This window comes from Phaeodactylum tricornutum, chromosome 19, assembly GCF_000150955.2.
Source record: "Phaeodactylum tricornutum CCAP 1055/1 chromosome 19, whole genome shotgun sequence".
Taxonomy (NCBI): Eukaryota; Bacillariophyta; class Bacillariophyceae; order Surirellales; family Neidiaceae; genus Phaeodactylum; species Phaeodactylum tricornutum.
This window is the reverse complement of record NC_011687.1, coordinates 455,550-473,539: the sequence shown is the minus strand read 5'-3', so window position 1 is coordinate 473,539 and position 17,990 is coordinate 455,550. Positions and strand designations below refer to the sequence as shown.

At 50.7% G+C, this 17,990-nt stretch overlaps 5 protein-coding genes across 5 annotated transcripts; 2 read left to right on the top strand and 3 right to left on the bottom strand.

Moving 5' to 3' along the window:
- Positions 1-667: 667 nt before the first annotated feature.
- Positions 668-3,155, bottom strand: PHATRDRAFT_48852 (predicted protein). The gene is made up of 2 exons (XM_002183325.1): positions 2,926-3,155; positions 668-2,883 (listed from the first exon to the last, which is right to left on the bottom strand). The coding sequence occupies exons 1-2, from the start codon at positions 3,011-3,013 to the stop codon at positions 1,163-1,165; spliced, it is 1,809 nt and encodes a 602-aa protein (XP_002183361.1). The 5' UTR covers positions 3,014-3,155; the 3' UTR covers positions 668-1,162.
- A 6,073-nt stretch (positions 3,156-9,228) lies between these two features.
- Positions 9,229-10,690, bottom strand: PHATRDRAFT_39419 (predicted protein; the record flags this gene model as incomplete). The annotated part of the gene is made up of 3 exons (XM_002183324.1): positions 9,229-9,252; positions 9,335-9,928; positions 10,202-10,690. The coding sequence occupies 3 exons, from the start codon at positions 10,688-10,690 to the stop codon at positions 9,229-9,231; spliced, it is 1,107 nt and encodes a 368-aa protein (XP_002183360.1).
- Positions 10,691-11,037: 347 nt separating this feature from the next.
- PHATRDRAFT_48851 (predicted protein) lies at positions 11,038-12,641 on the bottom strand. Its single transcript, XM_002183323.1, has one exon. It carries the CDS (start codon positions 12,357-12,359, stop codon positions 11,295-11,297), a length of 1,065 nt encoding a protein of 354 aa, XP_002183359.1. The 5' UTR covers positions 12,360-12,641; the 3' UTR covers positions 11,038-11,294.
- Positions 12,642-13,611: 970 nt separating this feature from the next.
- Positions 13,612-14,669, top strand: PHATRDRAFT_39417 (predicted protein; the record flags this gene model as incomplete). Its single annotated transcript, XM_002183454.1, has 2 exons — positions 13,612-14,106; positions 14,184-14,669. 2 exons carry the CDS (start codon positions 13,612-13,614, stop codon positions 14,667-14,669), a joined length of 981 nt encoding a protein of 326 aa, XP_002183490.1.
- A 450-nt stretch (positions 14,670-15,119) lies between these two features.
- On the top strand, positions 15,120-16,883 carry PHATRDRAFT_48850 (predicted protein; the record flags this gene model as incomplete). The annotated part of the gene is made up of 1 exon (XM_002183453.1): positions 15,120-16,883. One exon carries the CDS (start codon positions 15,120-15,122, stop codon positions 16,608-16,610), a length of 1,491 nt encoding a protein of 496 aa, XP_002183489.1. The 3' UTR covers positions 16,611-16,883.
- Positions 16,884-17,990: the final 1,107 nt, after the last annotated feature.

Genomic DNA, 17,990 nt, shown 5'->3' with positions numbered 1-17,990 from the left:
CCATTCAATACAAGTGATCAAATCAAGATCCCAGAATCAACCTACTACCAGCCCGTGCCCTCATCATTGCCGCCAGCTCTTACTGATGCGCTTACTTTAAAAGACGTGACGGACATGTGGCGCAACGATGCAAGGGCACTGGAAAAGAACCCAAAAGTATGTTCCCCAAATAGGACTTCCCGCTGCATTTTCTCTTGGGTTAGTGGGTTGGAGTGGCAGGAATCTATTGCAACTATTCAGAAAAAGTTTGCTCCCTTTGTTGTAGAGCAAGGCAAGTGGAGGGTAATTGACGACACAGGCCGCCGCAAGTTTGGATGGGTGCCCGCCGAGAAAGGGTCGAAGTTGCTATTCGAGTTTCGAAACTTGACCCAAACGGTTCGTACAGTCACTTTATTTCCCATGAAGAGCTACGGGGAAAAGTGGCGCAATTCCAATGCCCGTTTTCGGTTCCTGAGCAAATCGAATGAGGCAATGGACTGGTTGGAGTTGACTTCTTTAGAGATCCCAGGATTGCATTCTACAACAACAAGTGAGATCTACACAATCCCCGTCCACATGCCATCAGAAATCCCTGCAAATTCGAATCTTCGAATCAGCATGACAATGACCAATGGCACCACTTACAAACTTATGGGTCTAACAGTTTGCAGTTGAGGCGATGATCAAAGTACGAATAACAACTCCGTATAATTTCAGGCTACGTTTTGCGGGCTATCTGTATTGGTAGTGGGATAGGATAACCTGATTGATTTGACGCTCAAACGGTGGGAGGCCCACCGCCAAAGAAAACTGAGTGGACTGTCGAAACTTTCACCCCGACGCGAAACGCTTCTTTTTGCCAGGTATGCGTGTCCCGGAGATAGCAACACTACCTGAGGAAAGGTGAAGCCCCGTCGGTACCGTGTCGTTGCACTCGGGAACATCCTACAAACAATCCAGGAGCAAATCTATCACGAGCAAGACAGATACGAAAAGGATGCGCAGAAACTGGCCAAAAGCGTCGTTCGAAAAGGCGCACATTCAATGGAGGAGTACAAATCTGGTAGCTGGAATGCCACAAGACTCTGCGATATGAGCCGCTGCGCAGCATGCTGTTGCGATACTACCTGCAGAACTTTCGAACGAATCCACCTTCTACCCCAAGTCGATTGCGATCCTATGGCTAGCCGTCGTCGTCGCTCAAAGCATCGTCGTTGTCGTCATCTTTCGCGTATTCCTCTTGTGCTCGAGTCATGGCGCCACGCTCCATTTTGGACCACGGCAGACTGTCCACCTCTTTGCGTCCCCACTCGCCGTCTTCCCAAAGGCTTCCCGACCGATGGACTGTGCTGCGGCGTCTTGCGGCTCCGCTCACTCCATCGCCCAAGATACGGTCTTTCGCGTCCACTACGCTCGTGGCCGGCATTCCCACAAATTCTCGGGTCTCTCCGGTGAAGAACAGAGTCCTACCAACCGCTACCGCGGTGCCTTCATCGAAGTCATCGTCTTCGGAAAGCCAGAGCTCCAAACCTCGGGAGCCTTTGTTGTCGTCCATTATCATTTCGTCTTCTGACTCGCACCCATCGCTGTTCATCACTTGCACGTCTGGCTTTCGTTTTTGTCTGGCCCGTTCGTCTTCTTCCGGCTCTTCCCCTAGAAACATGATGAGCGCGTCACAACCAAATTGTCCGTCGGGAGTCAAGTTGCGCTCCTGGTCCTGTACGTGGGAGAGAAAGGATGTTTTGCGTAGTTGGTATTCCCGATTTTCCGCGTACGGATCCGGACGGGGGCGGGTTGGGGTCCGCATAGCGTTGTCCCCGAACTCGTCCAGCTCGCCTCCGGCCTCGCAGGAAATGACTTGAAAGTCGGATACGGTAAACGTGAGCGGATCCCACAGCCCTCTGAGCTTGCGTGCCATATCAATCGCCGCGTTGACGCTAGTAAAGCTGGCAATCGGTAAAATGGGTCGAAACTCGCTTTCTTTGGCTGCTTTCGGGAGTCGCGTATCGAGATCGGCGTTGGCGGAGGATGGGGAAAAGGCGGGATCCATACCCAACTCCTGGCAGAGTAGATGACGCAATTCAATGAGGCGTTCTTTACTTTCCTGATCCGGTTCCAAACACACAATACAAGGACCATTGAACTCTTCGTACATGCGTTTTTGACGATCGAGCATTGCCCGCGGTGACGATGCGGCCGGAGCACTCTTGTCTCGCCGGTCCAGATTTTGGTGTGGGTGACCATCGTCGTCGTCGTCGGTGACATTGCTGCTTTCTTCCGTCGAATCCTTCCGAAGAGTGTCCGAGTCTCTTCCAATGTGTGGTGCGTGTTTAATAGCGGTGTTGGTGTCGATATTGGTGGCGTCGCTGTTGGTGTGGTTACTATTGCTATTGCTACTTTGGTTGGCTTTGCGCTGTTGTCGCTGCTGGAGTTTTTCCTTGCCAACTTCGACTTCACGAGCAATCAAGTCGTCCACTTCGGCGCGCTCTTTGCTCCGACGATCGTCTTCTAAACTAACCTGTGCCGGAAGCTTCTGCATGGCCAACCAATCCGCCTCCATCGCTTCCAAGTGCGGCACCACGGACCACGCGTTGAGGGTAATGTCGAAAGGTTCCACTCCGTACTTTTCGATGACTCGGGCAACCTGCAGAGCGAGCGTTTGGGAAAATGGATGAAAGAGTCGTATGCAGGGCGGCCATTTCGTGTACGACGAGTCACGCGCAAAGTGGCGAGCCCGTTGGATGGTATCCCAGAGTGGGTCGGGTGGAACAATCCCGAGAGCCGTCGTCATGCGCAACGGCGGCGGTGGCCGAGCGGTGGGGGAAGGACGGCGGGGTGGAGACACGTCCCGTTTGACTGGCGGAGGAACCGCGTCGGGGTCACGTCTTGGTCGTTTGCGAGTCGCTGTTACTTTGGTAGTCGTGATACGCGTGCGGGACAACTCACGACGGGGTGGGGACAGTCGCCAGGCACTCGTCCCATCGAACCACACGACGAATGCGGACAGACACCGCAGTCCGCGCCTAACCCGCATGCTATTTCTCTCTCTCGGAATCGGATGCCGCCCTTTTCGGTACTGCGGGATTACAGCCAAGAATACACACAGTCGGTAGACGTCAAGAGACTGACCAACGGCAGTGTGGAACCAATTCCAACCGACAGTGCGGGCTGGCTAGGTGGAATGGAATGTTCGGTCGCGCGCGCCGCTGGTACCTACTGATCAGGAACTGTGGGAGTGTGAGCGATCGTGAACTGTTCTGTCAACCGGTTCGCGTCGAGGTAGCGAACTAGGTTGGTGTGCTTCTGTTACAGGAACCGTACACTAGACAGTCACTATAAATGTGGCTCTAAGTGCTGGTAGGCGCCTATCCTGTATTCGGTACGTCCGGGATTCGGTCCGGTCCGATCCGCCCATCCAGAATACGCAGTGAGCGGGATTCATTTTCCGTAGAACCGACAAGAGACGGACCTCGCGGGACATTTTGTAATTCGAGTTGATAAATCATAGCCACACAATGCTACAATTTGATACTACGTTGTAGATAGAATTGCTTAGCCTTAGCATTGTTTGTTGGAACATCTATCTAGGATTCACTAGCTCTAGATCTTGGCCTCGTTGCCATTTCCTTTTTCCTGGCTCTGTCGTAGGACAGACGCAGTGGCCAGACGACTGTCCTCGTCGGGTTCATTACCCGTGTGTGGCATGCCGGAGGAAAATACGAAGCGTCTCATAGGAAACCAAATATTTGCGTTATGCACCCAAATGTTTGCAACATACACAACTCTGGTTCCGTTGCATGAGGCGTATAAGACGACTCGTCTTATCAAACCTGATATGCTAGGAACGAAATATTCCTGATTACCATACGGTTTCCCTAGATGAAAGTTGTCAACAGATACTGTTGGCACCATCCGAACTCGATGGTTTGGCGATCACATAGGTGATCCAATCATCTCGACAAAAACTATGTCAATGGTTCGATAGCCAGTACATTGGCTACGGGGTTTCTACGTTCGTACATTCTGTTTCCAACACAAAAGGTTTCATTTTGGAATCTATATTTTAGTCTCACAATCTCAATCTAAAAACCTACCGATTAAAACAATCGGAGCCTCTACGAGGCTTTCCCCCCAACTTCTACTCTTTCGTCGTATTCTACAAATACACTCGTAAGCAGGTAGAACTTATCAGAGTGGCGCGCGTGGGCCGAGGAAGTAGCCAGCGAGCATAGTTCACCGTCACCTTCCAACGGACTTTGCCAACAGTGTCCCGTAGTTTGGAACCGAGCACGTGTACCATACCCCAGCCCGATCCTGGGCATTCCTAACGACTTCTCGTATACAAAAAGAGAACGCAGGGTGTACTCTATAGGCTTGTCGATGGCAATCAGAGCGATCCCGGTATTGTGATTGATTCGGTAATGCCTTTTTCTCGATTTTCGGAGGCGCCTAACAGCAAAGCGAAGTGTAGTGCGGAAGCAGCAGTAAGTAACTTGCATTGCCTGCCCAGAATGCGTCAGAAAAGGAAAGATTGGAACCGAACATGAATGGATGATTAAAGGGGATCCTAGCCGAATCCGAAACGGAAGGGCCTAACGCATGAGAAGCTAGACAGATTCACGCGCACTTGCTTCTGACTATACTTACATTTACGTCGTTCGAAACAGATTTGGACTCTCGACGTGTTCTCATGAAGCTTTTTCCGATTACAACTAGGAGGTCATGGTCATTTCGGACTGATTTTGTTCGCCCGCGACTGCCTCGCTGTCTTATCACCTGTGCGGATGCACCACATTCTTTGTCCCGCAACACACTGCAATCCAACGCGGAAATGGTTCACATCCAGAGAATGGGCTCCGATCCGCACGCACGCACACCTTTTACGGCTCTGAGACGTCGAAGGAAGAACCTCGTATCCTAGGCAATCACTTAGACGAGGCCTCGCATACCGCAGAAACTAAGAAACACCGTCGACTGGGCCGCAGAAACTAACAACTGGTTTGCTAACAGTAATTCTTTGGTACTGCTACGGCCTCGCACTTTCCAATAGCCACACATCAGAAATCTCGGAAAGCTTGGCAACGTTAATTTTAACGTTGAAGGTTGAACTCTCGTATCTTGGTTCGATCAATAGTGCCAGCACTTCCAAAAGTATATTTACTGCACTTCCTACAGACGCGTATGTCCACAGAAACTGAAACTTGACTTCCTCGGATTTCTTCGTTTGGCATAAAATAATTTCGCCACAAAAATTACCCAAACTGCCGCTCCCGATTTACTATTACCAGTGACAAAAGGCCAAAATGGAAGCATGGACAGCGTCTGATATCGGCTTTCCCAGTTGTACTGAGCGATCTAGTGCCAGCCACCAACCGGTCCCTCTCCGTGACACGTTGCTAAGCGCCCTCCGTGAGGATGCGAGAGCTTCCATTGTTGCGCCGCCAAGAAAATCAAGAGAACGTCCCCTTTGTTCCGCCACTCTCTCCGTCAAACTTACTTGCCGGGAAGGAATACACCAGATTGCAGCTAGCTACCATCCTGCAGTCGGCACTCGATATTGTGGAGGGAGACGACTACGACGACGCGGTTTTTGGTGAGGGATTTTGATGTTGTCCGGCTGGACAGTAACGTGTCAAAAATTTACGGGAATACCCCACATTCCCCGCGAAACACGACCCCTATTGTATTCAATTATTTCAATACATACTACTAGAAATACTTCAACTTTTCTGACTTGCCAATCGGGGTGTATTTACCTAGCTGTTTACTTTCGTTTTGGTCTTGCTTCAAAGAATGGCTTGTATCCAACCGAGTTAGTGCAACCATCTCCTTGATCCTTGAACTCCTTCCAATCAATGCTGCAATTAGCGGCTCATGGACGCCTCGTTGCAGTTTGAGTTCTATTGTATCCACTTCGTGTAGATGGTACAGAGGAGAGGGTTTTTAGCAACGTTTCCAATTTGGGAATACAGTGAAAAGTAGGCACCGTGGATAGATCAGTGCACACTACCAAAGCTGAGGAAAAGTCAAATGGTATTGAAAGGCTGACACAAAGGCTCGGCCATAAGATCTCGAGAAAGGATTGCATTTCAGACAGGGCGTTGACAAACCACCAAGACAAAATTGAGTTGTTTCAAGCTGATATACGATTTGCTTTGATTCATATGGACGCCTTCGTGCGACGAAGCGGATGACCCGTATCTAGATGCATATCTGTAGCCATGTAAGTAGCGATTATCGTGTCCTTGCGCAGCTCGAGTTTTTCTATGTGGAAGAAAGCATCATTTCATTACATTAGTGTCATCGAGTGAAAAGTTGGACTCTTATTTTTGAACCTCTGAGTTCCTCGTTTAGGCAAGTTTTACATTAGCTTCCCACGTGACCTTATTTCTATCACGAGCAAAATATGCTATCAGTAATTGTGGAGAGGACACGGCCAGGCTATCTTTGGGTAGAATAAGGAGACGAATAAATGAACGGCAATAATGAGCAAAAATGAATCACATGAGAGATTTTATGGGACACTTTTATTTATTAAAGAGAGGTTATCAGGACCATCTCTTTTGATCAATACACATTTTAGCACCTGTTAGATAGACGCTTACGCCCCTACTATACACACCATGTGCCACTTAGTTTCTCCACTCCGAACAACTAACTGCAGAGCCGGGAAAAGTCCTATCAAGATTTCCGAGTTCATTTTTCCCGAGATTCAAATCCAAGTACCCGAGGTGCTGTTGACAAAAACAAATTATCGCCTTGTTCCATTTTCAAAATCGGAGAAACACGAATGGTTGATCATGAAAGCTGCTACTCCATCTCTAAGAACTCACCAGAACCGACAGGCACCAGATACTGCGTTGATGAGGCTTTTACTGTGTCCAATGATCCATTCCAACCATGCGCGATCGTCGTTTGTAGAATCAACTGGTTCAATACCGGCTTCCCAAGAGCGACAGAGATTCCCAAGGCCTTATTCCAGAAATTCAAGAATAGTGGATATTCTAGCCGAAGCGCTCCGTATTGCCGAAGAAATTGACTTTGAAGAGGATGAAGGCGAACAGGGGTAATACGGTTTCGCATTTCCACCTGGCACGCGAATCTGGTTAAAGGAGTTGCGCTTTCTAATAGTTTGGTGGTTTTGAAATGAGGGAAACAACCGTGTGGCGAGCCAACGCCTTGTCCATCTCAATATTCGCAAGCAGTAGCCGCATAACCGGGGGCTTCAAAAGCGTCTTGCTTCATTTGTTTTAAATTAATTAGTCGAGTTGCATTGATGGGTAGCTGCAAGTAGTATCGAATGTTGTCGTCCAATCGTCAACATCTTTCACTAGCCAAGTCAATTTGGAACGAGGCTTTCAACGCAATTGATTGGCAGCGTTCAAGTCAGTGAGCTTGCACAACGCGTTAACGTGCTGTTACAAGAAGTATGTAGATAGGTGTCAAAGAAATTCGAAATGCTTCCTATCGAATGAATAATCTTGAATTTTTTAACTTTTCGAATCAAAGACCAATCAATCAGGCCTCTTCACTTCCAACGAGAAAACTGTGGCAGGTAGCTTATGAAGTCCCAACTTGGTCTTGATCGGGCTCTGATTTATGGTTGTCATGCTCTTTCCGTTGGGCGTTTCCAGGAACAACTATAGTCCCACCGAGAGTTTTGGAGGTGTCGCGTTGTCTCCACTGAATTTGCAGTACAGAACCCGTGAAATGGACGAATCGTCGAAAAACGATAGCCAAGGAATAGTGCGAGACTGTTCGCTGGGTAGTTGAATTTCGGATCTTGGGAAAAACAAAGTATAAGGTCTTAGCAGCAATGGGAAATATTGTTAATTAAATCGGAATATACGCGGATGGGCAATTCTAGATAAACGTTGATCGCAAATCTCAAGCTGATCCCGGCAATGGAGATGGTAGAGCTGCTAATATGCGTAGTTCCAATCATGAAACTGACGAGCTAACTGGTAGATCGATAACATATCGATGCAGTTTCGAGGCCCCAGAATAGAGTCTTCATAGGGACTTGAGCCATCTTACCTACATTATTCAGCCGAATCAATGGAGCAAATTCGCGTTCCAAGATTTCATTGAAATGTATGTATTTTACAAGTGCAAACTGAGCTTATCAAATCGTATAAATTTAGAAACAACGTGGTCCTTCCTGGGTGATAGCTTGGTCCTACTATGCGGTATTCCCAAAATTAACTGTAAATCGCTGTCACAGTCAAATGAATGTGGATGGGGCCGAAGGGAACATTTTTTGCGGGGTTCTTCTCATTCGACGTGTCGTGTACGACTCTGATGTGACGTCCTGAAAAGAACCATGTCGGTCGCGGTCGCGGGAAACCGTACGTCGCTCACTCACCGTCAGTGCTCACAACAGAAAAGGACCATGTCGACCTTCCGTTCTTTGCACCGGCTGTCTTTAGGAGCCTTGCGGCCATTAAGGCAGAGCTCGAAGCCTCTCATTCAGCTCGCATGGCACCGATGTTACACACCAATTACACCTGACGAAGAGGAAAAGGAAAAGGCTCGCGTTGCATCGCTCACTCCGTTCCAAAAAGACCAAGAGCTACGTCGGTACAATCGCGAGATTGCGCGTTTGGAGGCTTTGAAAGGAATTAACACGGGTGAACGCTATACGTGGTCCGGCCGATACAAGGCTCTGGCTCGGGATTACGGAATGCCGCTCGTAGTGTGGTACTGGGCCGTTTGGGGCGTAACCTTTGTTGGATGCTTCACCGCCATTTCCGTTGGTGGAGTCGACGCCATGGCGCTGGTCGCTAAAGCCGACGCCATGACGGGATGGGACTTGGTATCCAAGATCGATCCATCGTTGGGAAGAATCGGACTCGCAGTTGTTGTGAACGAAATGGTGGAGCCGCTGCGGTTGCCAATGGTGATTGTTACCGTGAAGCCTGTCATGGATCAAATCTTCCCTCCCAAGTACTAGAGCGAGAGCTGTTCCTGGTTGCACGGTTGAAGCAAGTACGGCACCGTCTCTCCCCGACTACGCGCGTCGAAATCTTGCTCATAGCCGTAGAATTAACTAGTAGTCAGCTGCGCAAACTGTAGTACTCACAATGGAGATAGGCGTTCGATATTGTGGCGAGGTTTATTATCCAAACGAGAAGCCGAATCCAAACTGTGCATTTTGCCGGGCGTCCGCTGGTCCATATCGCCAAGGCCAAGCGTACGTTGCCTCCAACCGTGGACCCAGGGCTGTTGTGGCCAGCCCAACGCCCAAGCTTACCCTAGTACTACGCGCAATCGCTGATAGCGGTGTGTGTGCAACGACGCCGACGCAGGTGCCTGCACTGGCGAACGAAAACAACCGGACCCCTAAACTTTCTACCAGGCTATCGACAGATTGGATTCCACTCGTCGGTGTAATCGAGGCCATAGCGGTGGCTGTGTAGAAAAAGTCACCACCGACGGCATCACCGCCCGGTGTGCTGCTGCCGCCGTGTTTGGTACGGGGGCCAATGCCCGCCGGGACAAAGCCTCGGAACCGCAAGGGGCCACCCACGTAATACCGATCCGACAGGGTCGGTGGCCGACAAAGGCCACCAAAGGAAAGCGCTTTGAGGTAGCCCGCATTGAATATAGAATGCACCGAAAGGCTTTGCAGAAGAGGCATATGAATGCCAAACCCACCGTTGCACCTGACGAACCCAACACTACCTGGTGGCACCGCGACTTCAGCCGACCCGTGCATCTCAACGCCACCTGTAGGGCTGTAGGGATGATCCAACAGTTCGCCGTTACTTCGAAATTCAGCGAGAATGGAATGTTTCAATGACGGTCCGGCTTGGGAAACAACCTCAGGTGATGCATCCATGGCGTACGGCATTTTCGACTGTCGGCGTGGTACCAAGTCGCGCGATAACAACGACCATTCGACGCCGTAATATAAATCGGGCGTGTATTCGGGACTCGCTAGACTGTGCTGATTACAAACACGCAACGACAAGCTTCTTTGGAACTCTTTGTAGCTGCGAGTGCGTTCAAAATCCAGCGTATCGACCATGGCTTTTGCAACAAATGCATACTTGCTTCCGTAGTCTTGTTCAAGCAACCAACCACGCAACGACCCGGGCAACATGCGGTAAAGGGGTTGCTCGTGAGATAGAGAGAGGGTGGCGAGTGACCGTGTGTCCAAAGTGTACTGAAGGTCGGTCTTGTCGAGACAGCCCGTGAGATTCTGCAAGCCCACACTTACGTCGATTTCAGCAGTCGGTAAAAAGCCATCATTGACGGCCGTTTCTGGTCGCAGCCAACCATCTGTTTTCACCCCGGCACCGGCGTTGACTCGGTACCACCGTTTTTCATCCAACGTAATTTTGAGTTGTTTCTGTACACGAGTCGAAGCGTCCTCGTCCGAAACACCTTGTCCGACCTCCACACGAACGCTATTAAAGCACCCCGTCTTTTCCAAGTCTTGTATAAACGCGTTGGTGGATTCGACCGTGGCGCCAACGCGTACGGGAACTTCGTACAGGACACCGGATTCGAGTAGGCGATGCTGTATCAGTTCATTGTTGGTGCGCGGGGCATTTCCGTTACTGTCAACGATCCGTGCAGGCCAGGCAAGCTCCACTTGATACGTCGCAGCGTGTTCCTGTACCTGCAGTTGTAGCCGCAATTGTCGTTCTTCCTCTTGCAGCTGACGAAGTCGCTCCTGTTTTTGCTGGAGTTGCGCTTGGTTCATGTTCCTGTTGCAATCGCAAAGCGCGACGAGGAACCAGACAAACGTGTATCAATCAAGACAAGCCAAACTCGATTGCTGATGACGGCTTGGCGGGGCTGCGTTCTGTGGTCGTTAGATGGTTTCGACTAGAACAGAGTGCCAACCCGGATTGCCATGGTGCGCCAATTCCTTTTTTGTGGCTCTCGAGGGTTTGATCCCGCTTGGTAGCGATTGAAATCAAAACATGGACCACGGAAGGAAGGACGATCGGTCCAGCCCTCCTAGCACCAAACCCTACCCAAATTTCCGAGGTGGACAGGAGGAATTTCATCGCCACCTCAAAAACAAGCTATTCGTACTTTTCTATTCCTCATGGGGCAACATGGATACATTTTCACATAATTTAACTAAAGTACTTGTTCATGTTTGGCGTACATGGATGAATGGATAGAGAGATAGATAGATATGCAATGAAGTGTCGAAAAACCTTGACAGAGACGTCGTTCCATCCAGATAGTATTTTCCTGTTTGTGCCTCACCCGAGATCATTGGCTAGCGTTTCTCGGCAAGGGTCGAACATCCAACATGAACAGGATCCACTTTCTCGGGTGCTACCATCGCGCGCTCAACTCGCCGTTGTGGCTCCAGCTGCGGGCGCGCCCGCGGGTTTCGTCAGTGGGGCACAAAAAACCAGGGGCAACCGCGGGGCGGGTGTACCGGGGTAGGAGAGCGACGGTGCCGGTCGAATACGGTGCGCACAGGCTGTATGTACGTGGTGTCGGCAGTCGGGGTTGCCGCACTCGCACGCCTTCATGATTCCGTGACTTTGTTTGAAACACATGCTACATTTGGAGTGGTCGATGGCGTCGGAGATGACGGCGGGTCGGGGAAAGGCGACTCGACTCGACGGGAGCGACAAGTCGCTACCAATAACGGGAACGTAGGTACCGGGACCGAAGGACACCCCGTAGGCGGTCTTTTTGAGCTTCACGTTGAAGCGAGAAGCGATGGGGTCGGTTCCCGCAGTCCCCTCCACCACTCCTCCACTGGGCACAAATATGCCAGACGAAGATTGTATGGCGTTGTTTTCTCCCGATTTGTAAGGAATTCCCGTTGTACTTGTGTTGGGTGTTCCTTCTACCACTCCTCCACTCGGAACAAAGACAACCGACGAAGATTGTCTGGCGTTGTTTTCTCCCGATTTGTAAGGAAGTTCCGTTGCATTTGTGTTGGGTGTTGTTTCCACCACGCCTCCACTGGGCACAAACGGGGTGGTGGGCATCCCGCGCCGCACCGGCGAACCCCCGAACTTACTCCCGGTGCGGGAAGCGGAGGACGGTGTCGTCGACGGCAAAGCGCCTTGTTCCGGAAAGGCTTGTAGTCTAGCGTCTACGCCTTTGCGTCCAAACTTGCCGGAGACCCAAGATCCGCGAATGGTAAAGCGGGAAGGGGTGTGGTTGGTAGGATGCGGGTCCAGTACGGCGGCGACGTCGTCGTCACGATCGTGCGACGCCGTCCCGTCGGTGACGTCCGCGTCCGTAGTGACGCTGCGCAAGGTTTCCGGAGTGTGCGCCGTTTCCGGGCGTCCGGAAGACTTGCTCGGACGTGAGCCCCATTTGGTTGTCGACGAGGCCTCGACGATGTCGTCGACGCCAAAGTCGTGTGCGGTACTGCTGTGACACTGACCCATGATGACAACGACAAGAGTACGGGAGTGCTAGGTTGGGTAGTAGTCGCAGTGGAAGTAGCTAATGTTGTTGTTGCCGTAGCACCAGACTGTGCAGACTCGATACGGTGTCGAACAAGTATGCAAACTGAAACACAGGTATTCAAGAGCGGGCTCCGAATACGATCGACTCTTTACAGAGCAACAGACAGAGCAACGGCGACTGTACTATAAAAAAGGCAGACCAAGGAAGGACGATGGCAACAACGAAAAATCGGTGCGGGTCGAGTCGGACGGCTGTGTATGGTTCGACCAAAACGTGTCAAGACGTTCGACGCGGAGGATGCGATTCAAGTATGTAGAGAGTTAGATGGGGGAATGTGGTTTTGTATGTGTGAGTAGTATTTGTGTGAACATTCACGCGAGGTGGAGGGAACGGTTATTCAGTACCGAATTGGGTCTCGACGGGTAAACAAGATTGAATTCTGGACATGAGTCCGACAATGTTATCCAATCCAACACTGGAAGTTACAAAAATCCGTTGATTCCCGTGCGAATGCCTGACCGGCGCGCACCATTTACGCCAAAATCGTCCCCTCTCCCGTTTGAACAGTTGCGATTTTCTTGTTCATTGGTCGAGAGAATCTCCCCGTGACATGATGGTTGCCCCAACGTCAGAGTACGGGCCCTGGGCCTTTTGGTACCGATCGGTACCGACTACGGAAATAAGGGTTAGGGGACGAAACCCAGGTTTGGATTTTCGGTTCTAGCTGGTTTGCGTGTTTTGGTAGTTGACTGTGACTTGACAGTTTCGTGCCGATTTCCGGAAACCTCGGGGTTTCGACGCGCATTCGTTGCGACCATGGCGTGGAAATCGCGAGCCCATCGAGTTTCCTTTGCCGCAATCGGAGTACTGTTGTTATCTGTTGTAGGGTACCGGACGAACTGGAGCTCAATCCAGTATCAGCAGACGAACGTGAGCATAAAACATGAGCAATCACAAAACACCCGCCCGACCAACGCAACAACATTCCTGGCGTCCTGGAATCGCTCCACAGAGTCCAATGACGGAACGATCTTACCTAGCCACCCAACAAAGCAGAATCCGACTCTAGAAATACCTTCCGTACTAGAATCCCACGCGACTCGAACAACTTTCGGAAATAAGTCCCAAATATTGGAGGCTGCATCCGGCCCCTTCGGGCACTCACCCATTGCGAGCAATGCGTCCCATTCGGACGACACACCGACTATTCTGGTCCAGCTAGCGGGAGAAATGGCCAACAATCTCGGATATCTGGCTCGTGGCTTGGGTATGGCTTGGTGGCTCGAGCGGGAATTCCACGTAAACGCCACCATTGTGTTGCGCCACCAGAACCATGACAAATGGATACGGGCGTACCAGGATGTGACCCGCTGTTTTCCCAACGTACGCGACTGGAGCTTTACCGCCGGGAATACGGATGCGGTTACTCGGGAACTCCAATCTTCTCCACCACTGATCGTGACCGGCAGCGTGGTCCCACAACGGCGCGTCGTGTACGCCCTCGAACCCTACAATGAGACGCTCCAGTCCTTTTTGACTTTGTACAACGAGAACCACACCCGTATGGCAGAAGGAAACGGCCATGTCAGTATCCCGTTTCTTACAACGAAGGCCATGAGCTGTAACGACCACATTTTGGACAAGTACTATGAAGACTTTCGCAGAATCTACCGCTTTGACGAAAGCTGTTGCATAGATAGACCCGATGAGGACGAATCTGTATATGTAAGTGACACTTTTCGTTTTTCAATCTAGGTTATCTAGGTTCTATCTCTCATCCAACCTTTCGTATCCTTGTACAGCATTTTCGCAATTTTATTGGCGAAATGCCGAAAAACACCAAACGCTTGGGTTTCGAAGAACTCGCCCCTGACGCCGTGGCGAATCAGCTCTTTGCGCACTTGCATGCGGGCGACAAAGTAGCCATAGCGTCGCGCTTTGGTGAAGATTTCCGTACGCAAATGCTGGTGCGGGCCTTTGCCCGACGAGGGATCCTTGCCCGAGTGCTGGAACCCCGCTCGGGTGTGGCGGACTTTTGCTTTTTGTTGCACGCCCAGAAAGAGCTCGTGGGAACCGCCCAGTCCACGTATTTCATGTGGGCTGGTATTCTGGGAAACGCCCGTCGCGTGCGAGCGTACTCGGTCCGCACTCCGGAAGGAAACAATTTGGTCCACAACAGCAATTGGACTCATCCGGACCTCCAACGCCGGTTTCAGTTTGAGCTCTACAGCGTCAACTCTAGCGCCACCGACCTACTGAACCCCAACGCAACCCTACGCACACTTTAGACGTCAATCGTAGGGGGGCAACTGATGCCCGCTAACTGTAACCCAAAGTTGGTAAGAAGAGGAGAATTGTGCCGTTTGGGTAACTCATCTGTTACATTAACTGTGAATGCAAAGCGAATCCTTGTAGTTAGGTCCTTTATGACGTCACTATCGTGAAAAGAGCTTTCCGAGCCAACTACCTACCTACCTACTCAGTTCGTCTGTTCTTCATCGCCCTTGACAACGTCACAGAACGAGGAAAGCTATCCAACGATGACGGGGTGGACTGTGTGAATTTCAAACCCATCACACTCGTTTCAAACCTGCAACCTCAACTATCCTAAGGGTCAGGAGCGACAAGGTGTCGTGACCCGTTCTACAACCATCACTGTAAAACGTTCCAATTGCTCTACTATGAGATTCATTGGACCAATAGCTCGTTTCCTCTTGTCGTCATGTGTATGTGCCTGGATGCCAAATGTTGACGCCTGGTTGGCGACGCCGACCGGTCGAACCACGTCGACCCAAAGAATAGGCTCCGTTGCTCCTTCCATTCCTTCGAGGGGTACTTTGACGACGCATTTGCTCGCCCAACCGCAAAAGCAACGGCGTCAGGTTGATTCCTCCGAAGCGGTTCTGGAAGAAGAAAAAATGGTCAAAGTCGAAGGGTCACAGTTTTTCGGTGGCAACAAGGAAAAAGAAGAATTTTTCGACCCCGTCGCCGAAGCGGAAGCCGGTATCGCCACTTTCGTTCCAGATACAACCAGTGATGCGGTTGACACCATTCTGCCTAAAGCTACCACGTACGATCGATTTATGGATCGAGATGCCTTTTTGGATATCGACGTTGCTGCTTTGGCACAAAGCTTGCAGGTCCAAATCAACGCTGCATTGTACGAAGGGGCCGAGATTCCAGCCGATGCTTCCAGTCAGCAGTATACCTACGTATCCAGTGCGCTGGAGTGGACGACTCCTCTGTCGCGCAAAGGTGATGGCGGTTTATCGCCACTGCAAGAACTGGAAGCCGCTCTCGAATTTTACCGACGTCTAGACGTTGCCGTTGTTTCGGGGACACGCGTTTCCGATTCGACGTTTGTCTTGCGCTGGACCATTTCCTTGGCGTGGCCCATATTCTGGGAGCCGCGCGTTCTCATCACGGGAACATCGGAAGTAACAGTCAATGAGCGGAAGCAAATTACGCGACAAGTTGACAGTTTGGACGATACGGATTTGACGGCGAGTATTGCCCGTCAGGTTTTTCCGCGATTCTGGGACGTATACCACATCGGTATGACACCGTCGACCGAAGTCATGCCCAAACTTTCTGTAAAAACGTCTCCTTTGGCCCCTTATAAAGTATACGATATTCCTCCCCAACTGGTGCTGCAGCCGACCATGAAGGATCTTGGCACCCGTGAGGACAACAACGCCGGTCTCATCCCCAACCACGGATTTTCGTGTGTGGTCAAAACCATGGGACCGCAGAAGCAACGCTACGTACCGACCTCACCAACTGAAGTGCAAATTAGGCCTGGCTCGGATGGAAATGTAAACCTAAAATGGACCATTCCCCTTGGAGTCGAGTTCTTGACGAACCCATCTTTGCTGCTGCCCCAACCAGATCAAGAAACGCCAGAAAATATTGACCCGGATGCGAAATACGTTCTCCAACCCCGCCGCCAAGTAGCAACCGTCCCGTATGCCGGCGGTCCGCAAGATGTGGCCATTGCAAGTATCCGCAAACGCTTTTTCGAGCAAATCGTCAAGGATGGTTTACAGCCTAAACTGGACGAAAGTGGTCGACCTCTATTCTTCTTCTGGCAAAACTCAGTCAAAACGTGTTTTACAGAAGAAGGACTTGGTATGGCAGTTTACGAATACCGACCTGATATTGCCAAAGCTAATGAAGTGGGGATTGAATTGCAGGTATCGGACGAGCCGAAACCGACGCTACGATCATAGCTCGAATGGGGGTTTCGAAAATACCAAAATTCAGCGTTGTGAAAATTGACATTCTCAATTTGTCCACTAGAGGATTATTGGTTCGCACGCAATGATACACACCGCCGGGAAACCCTTTAGTAACTTGTGCTGGCAGCGGACAACGCTTCGTTACTCACTGTCATTGCAAAGTCAATTCCGATTCCGGCCCTTGTGCATGTAGTCGAATACCACAGGGAGCGGAAGCCGTCTCTAAGTCAGTCTTTAAAGTCATATAGGAAACACGAAAACACGAACTCGTTATGTTGTTATGGATCTATGTCCCTCCGGGTGGATGGAGAAGTCCTTTGTTCCAAGTAAAACATGTCAGCTCTGTTGACATTCAGGTTGTCCGTTTTCGTCGGCGTCTTGCTCATCGGCGCGTACGTGTTGCATCAAAGAGGAAGGCTGCGACTTCGTGTCTGGAATCCTGTTGGTATAATTATTGGTGGTGATCCCTAGGTTGAAAACGTCAGAAGCCATCTTGGCCTGAGGACTACCGTACGATCCAGTCGACGATCTGCGCTGTCCAGGACTCGATCGATTCTGAATTACTTCGCGTGTCTGCGTGGGTTCAAGCGTCTTGCTTCCAGGCGAGAACGAGGCTGGGCGAGGCGGAGTACTGTTCGTCGACAGACGACGACCGCTGCGTTCTGGGGAAGCAGTGAACGATGTAAACTGACCGCGAAGAGCAGCCTCGCGTGCATTTTTTTGACGCATGGCGCGTAGGATAGATGGACTGCGCTTTGCAGCAGAAGACAACCCGTTGGCCTTCATTCCGGGACTTTCAGGGCAGCCTTCAGGGGTGAGAAGACCTGGACTGCGGTCTTGAGCACTGAAGAAGGAAAGATCCTTCGGCGACCGCTGCACTGTATCCAGGGAGCGGTCGTTCGCAAATTCGACCCGTTGCAAAGCCAACTTAAGGGACGTCATTTCGTCTTGCATCCTGGTCACTTCCTGCTCGCGCTCCCATGCACGTTGCTCTGCTTTCTGCACGTCCGTAATTGCTGCCGAATTGCGCATGACCAACTCTCGTTTTTCGTCGTTCAAGGCCTCGATGGTTTCCTCGTATTCACGACGAAGCTGCGAAATAGTCGAACGGCTCGTTCCGCTGCGTGAATAGGAGCGAGATCCATCACCTTCCCCGTTTTCCGAAATGGAGCTCAGTCCCTCTTGACCACCGAAACGACCTTGTTTTTTCAGATTTCGATTCTCGTCGAGTACCAAATTGTACTCCTTCTGTAGCTTTTCCAGTTGCGATTGTACCTTGCCATCTGCTCCGTATCTTCCTCCCAGTTGTCGACGATAACGGTCATTGTCTTCTTGTAGCTTATATTTGTCCCGCTCGGCTTTCCTAATGTT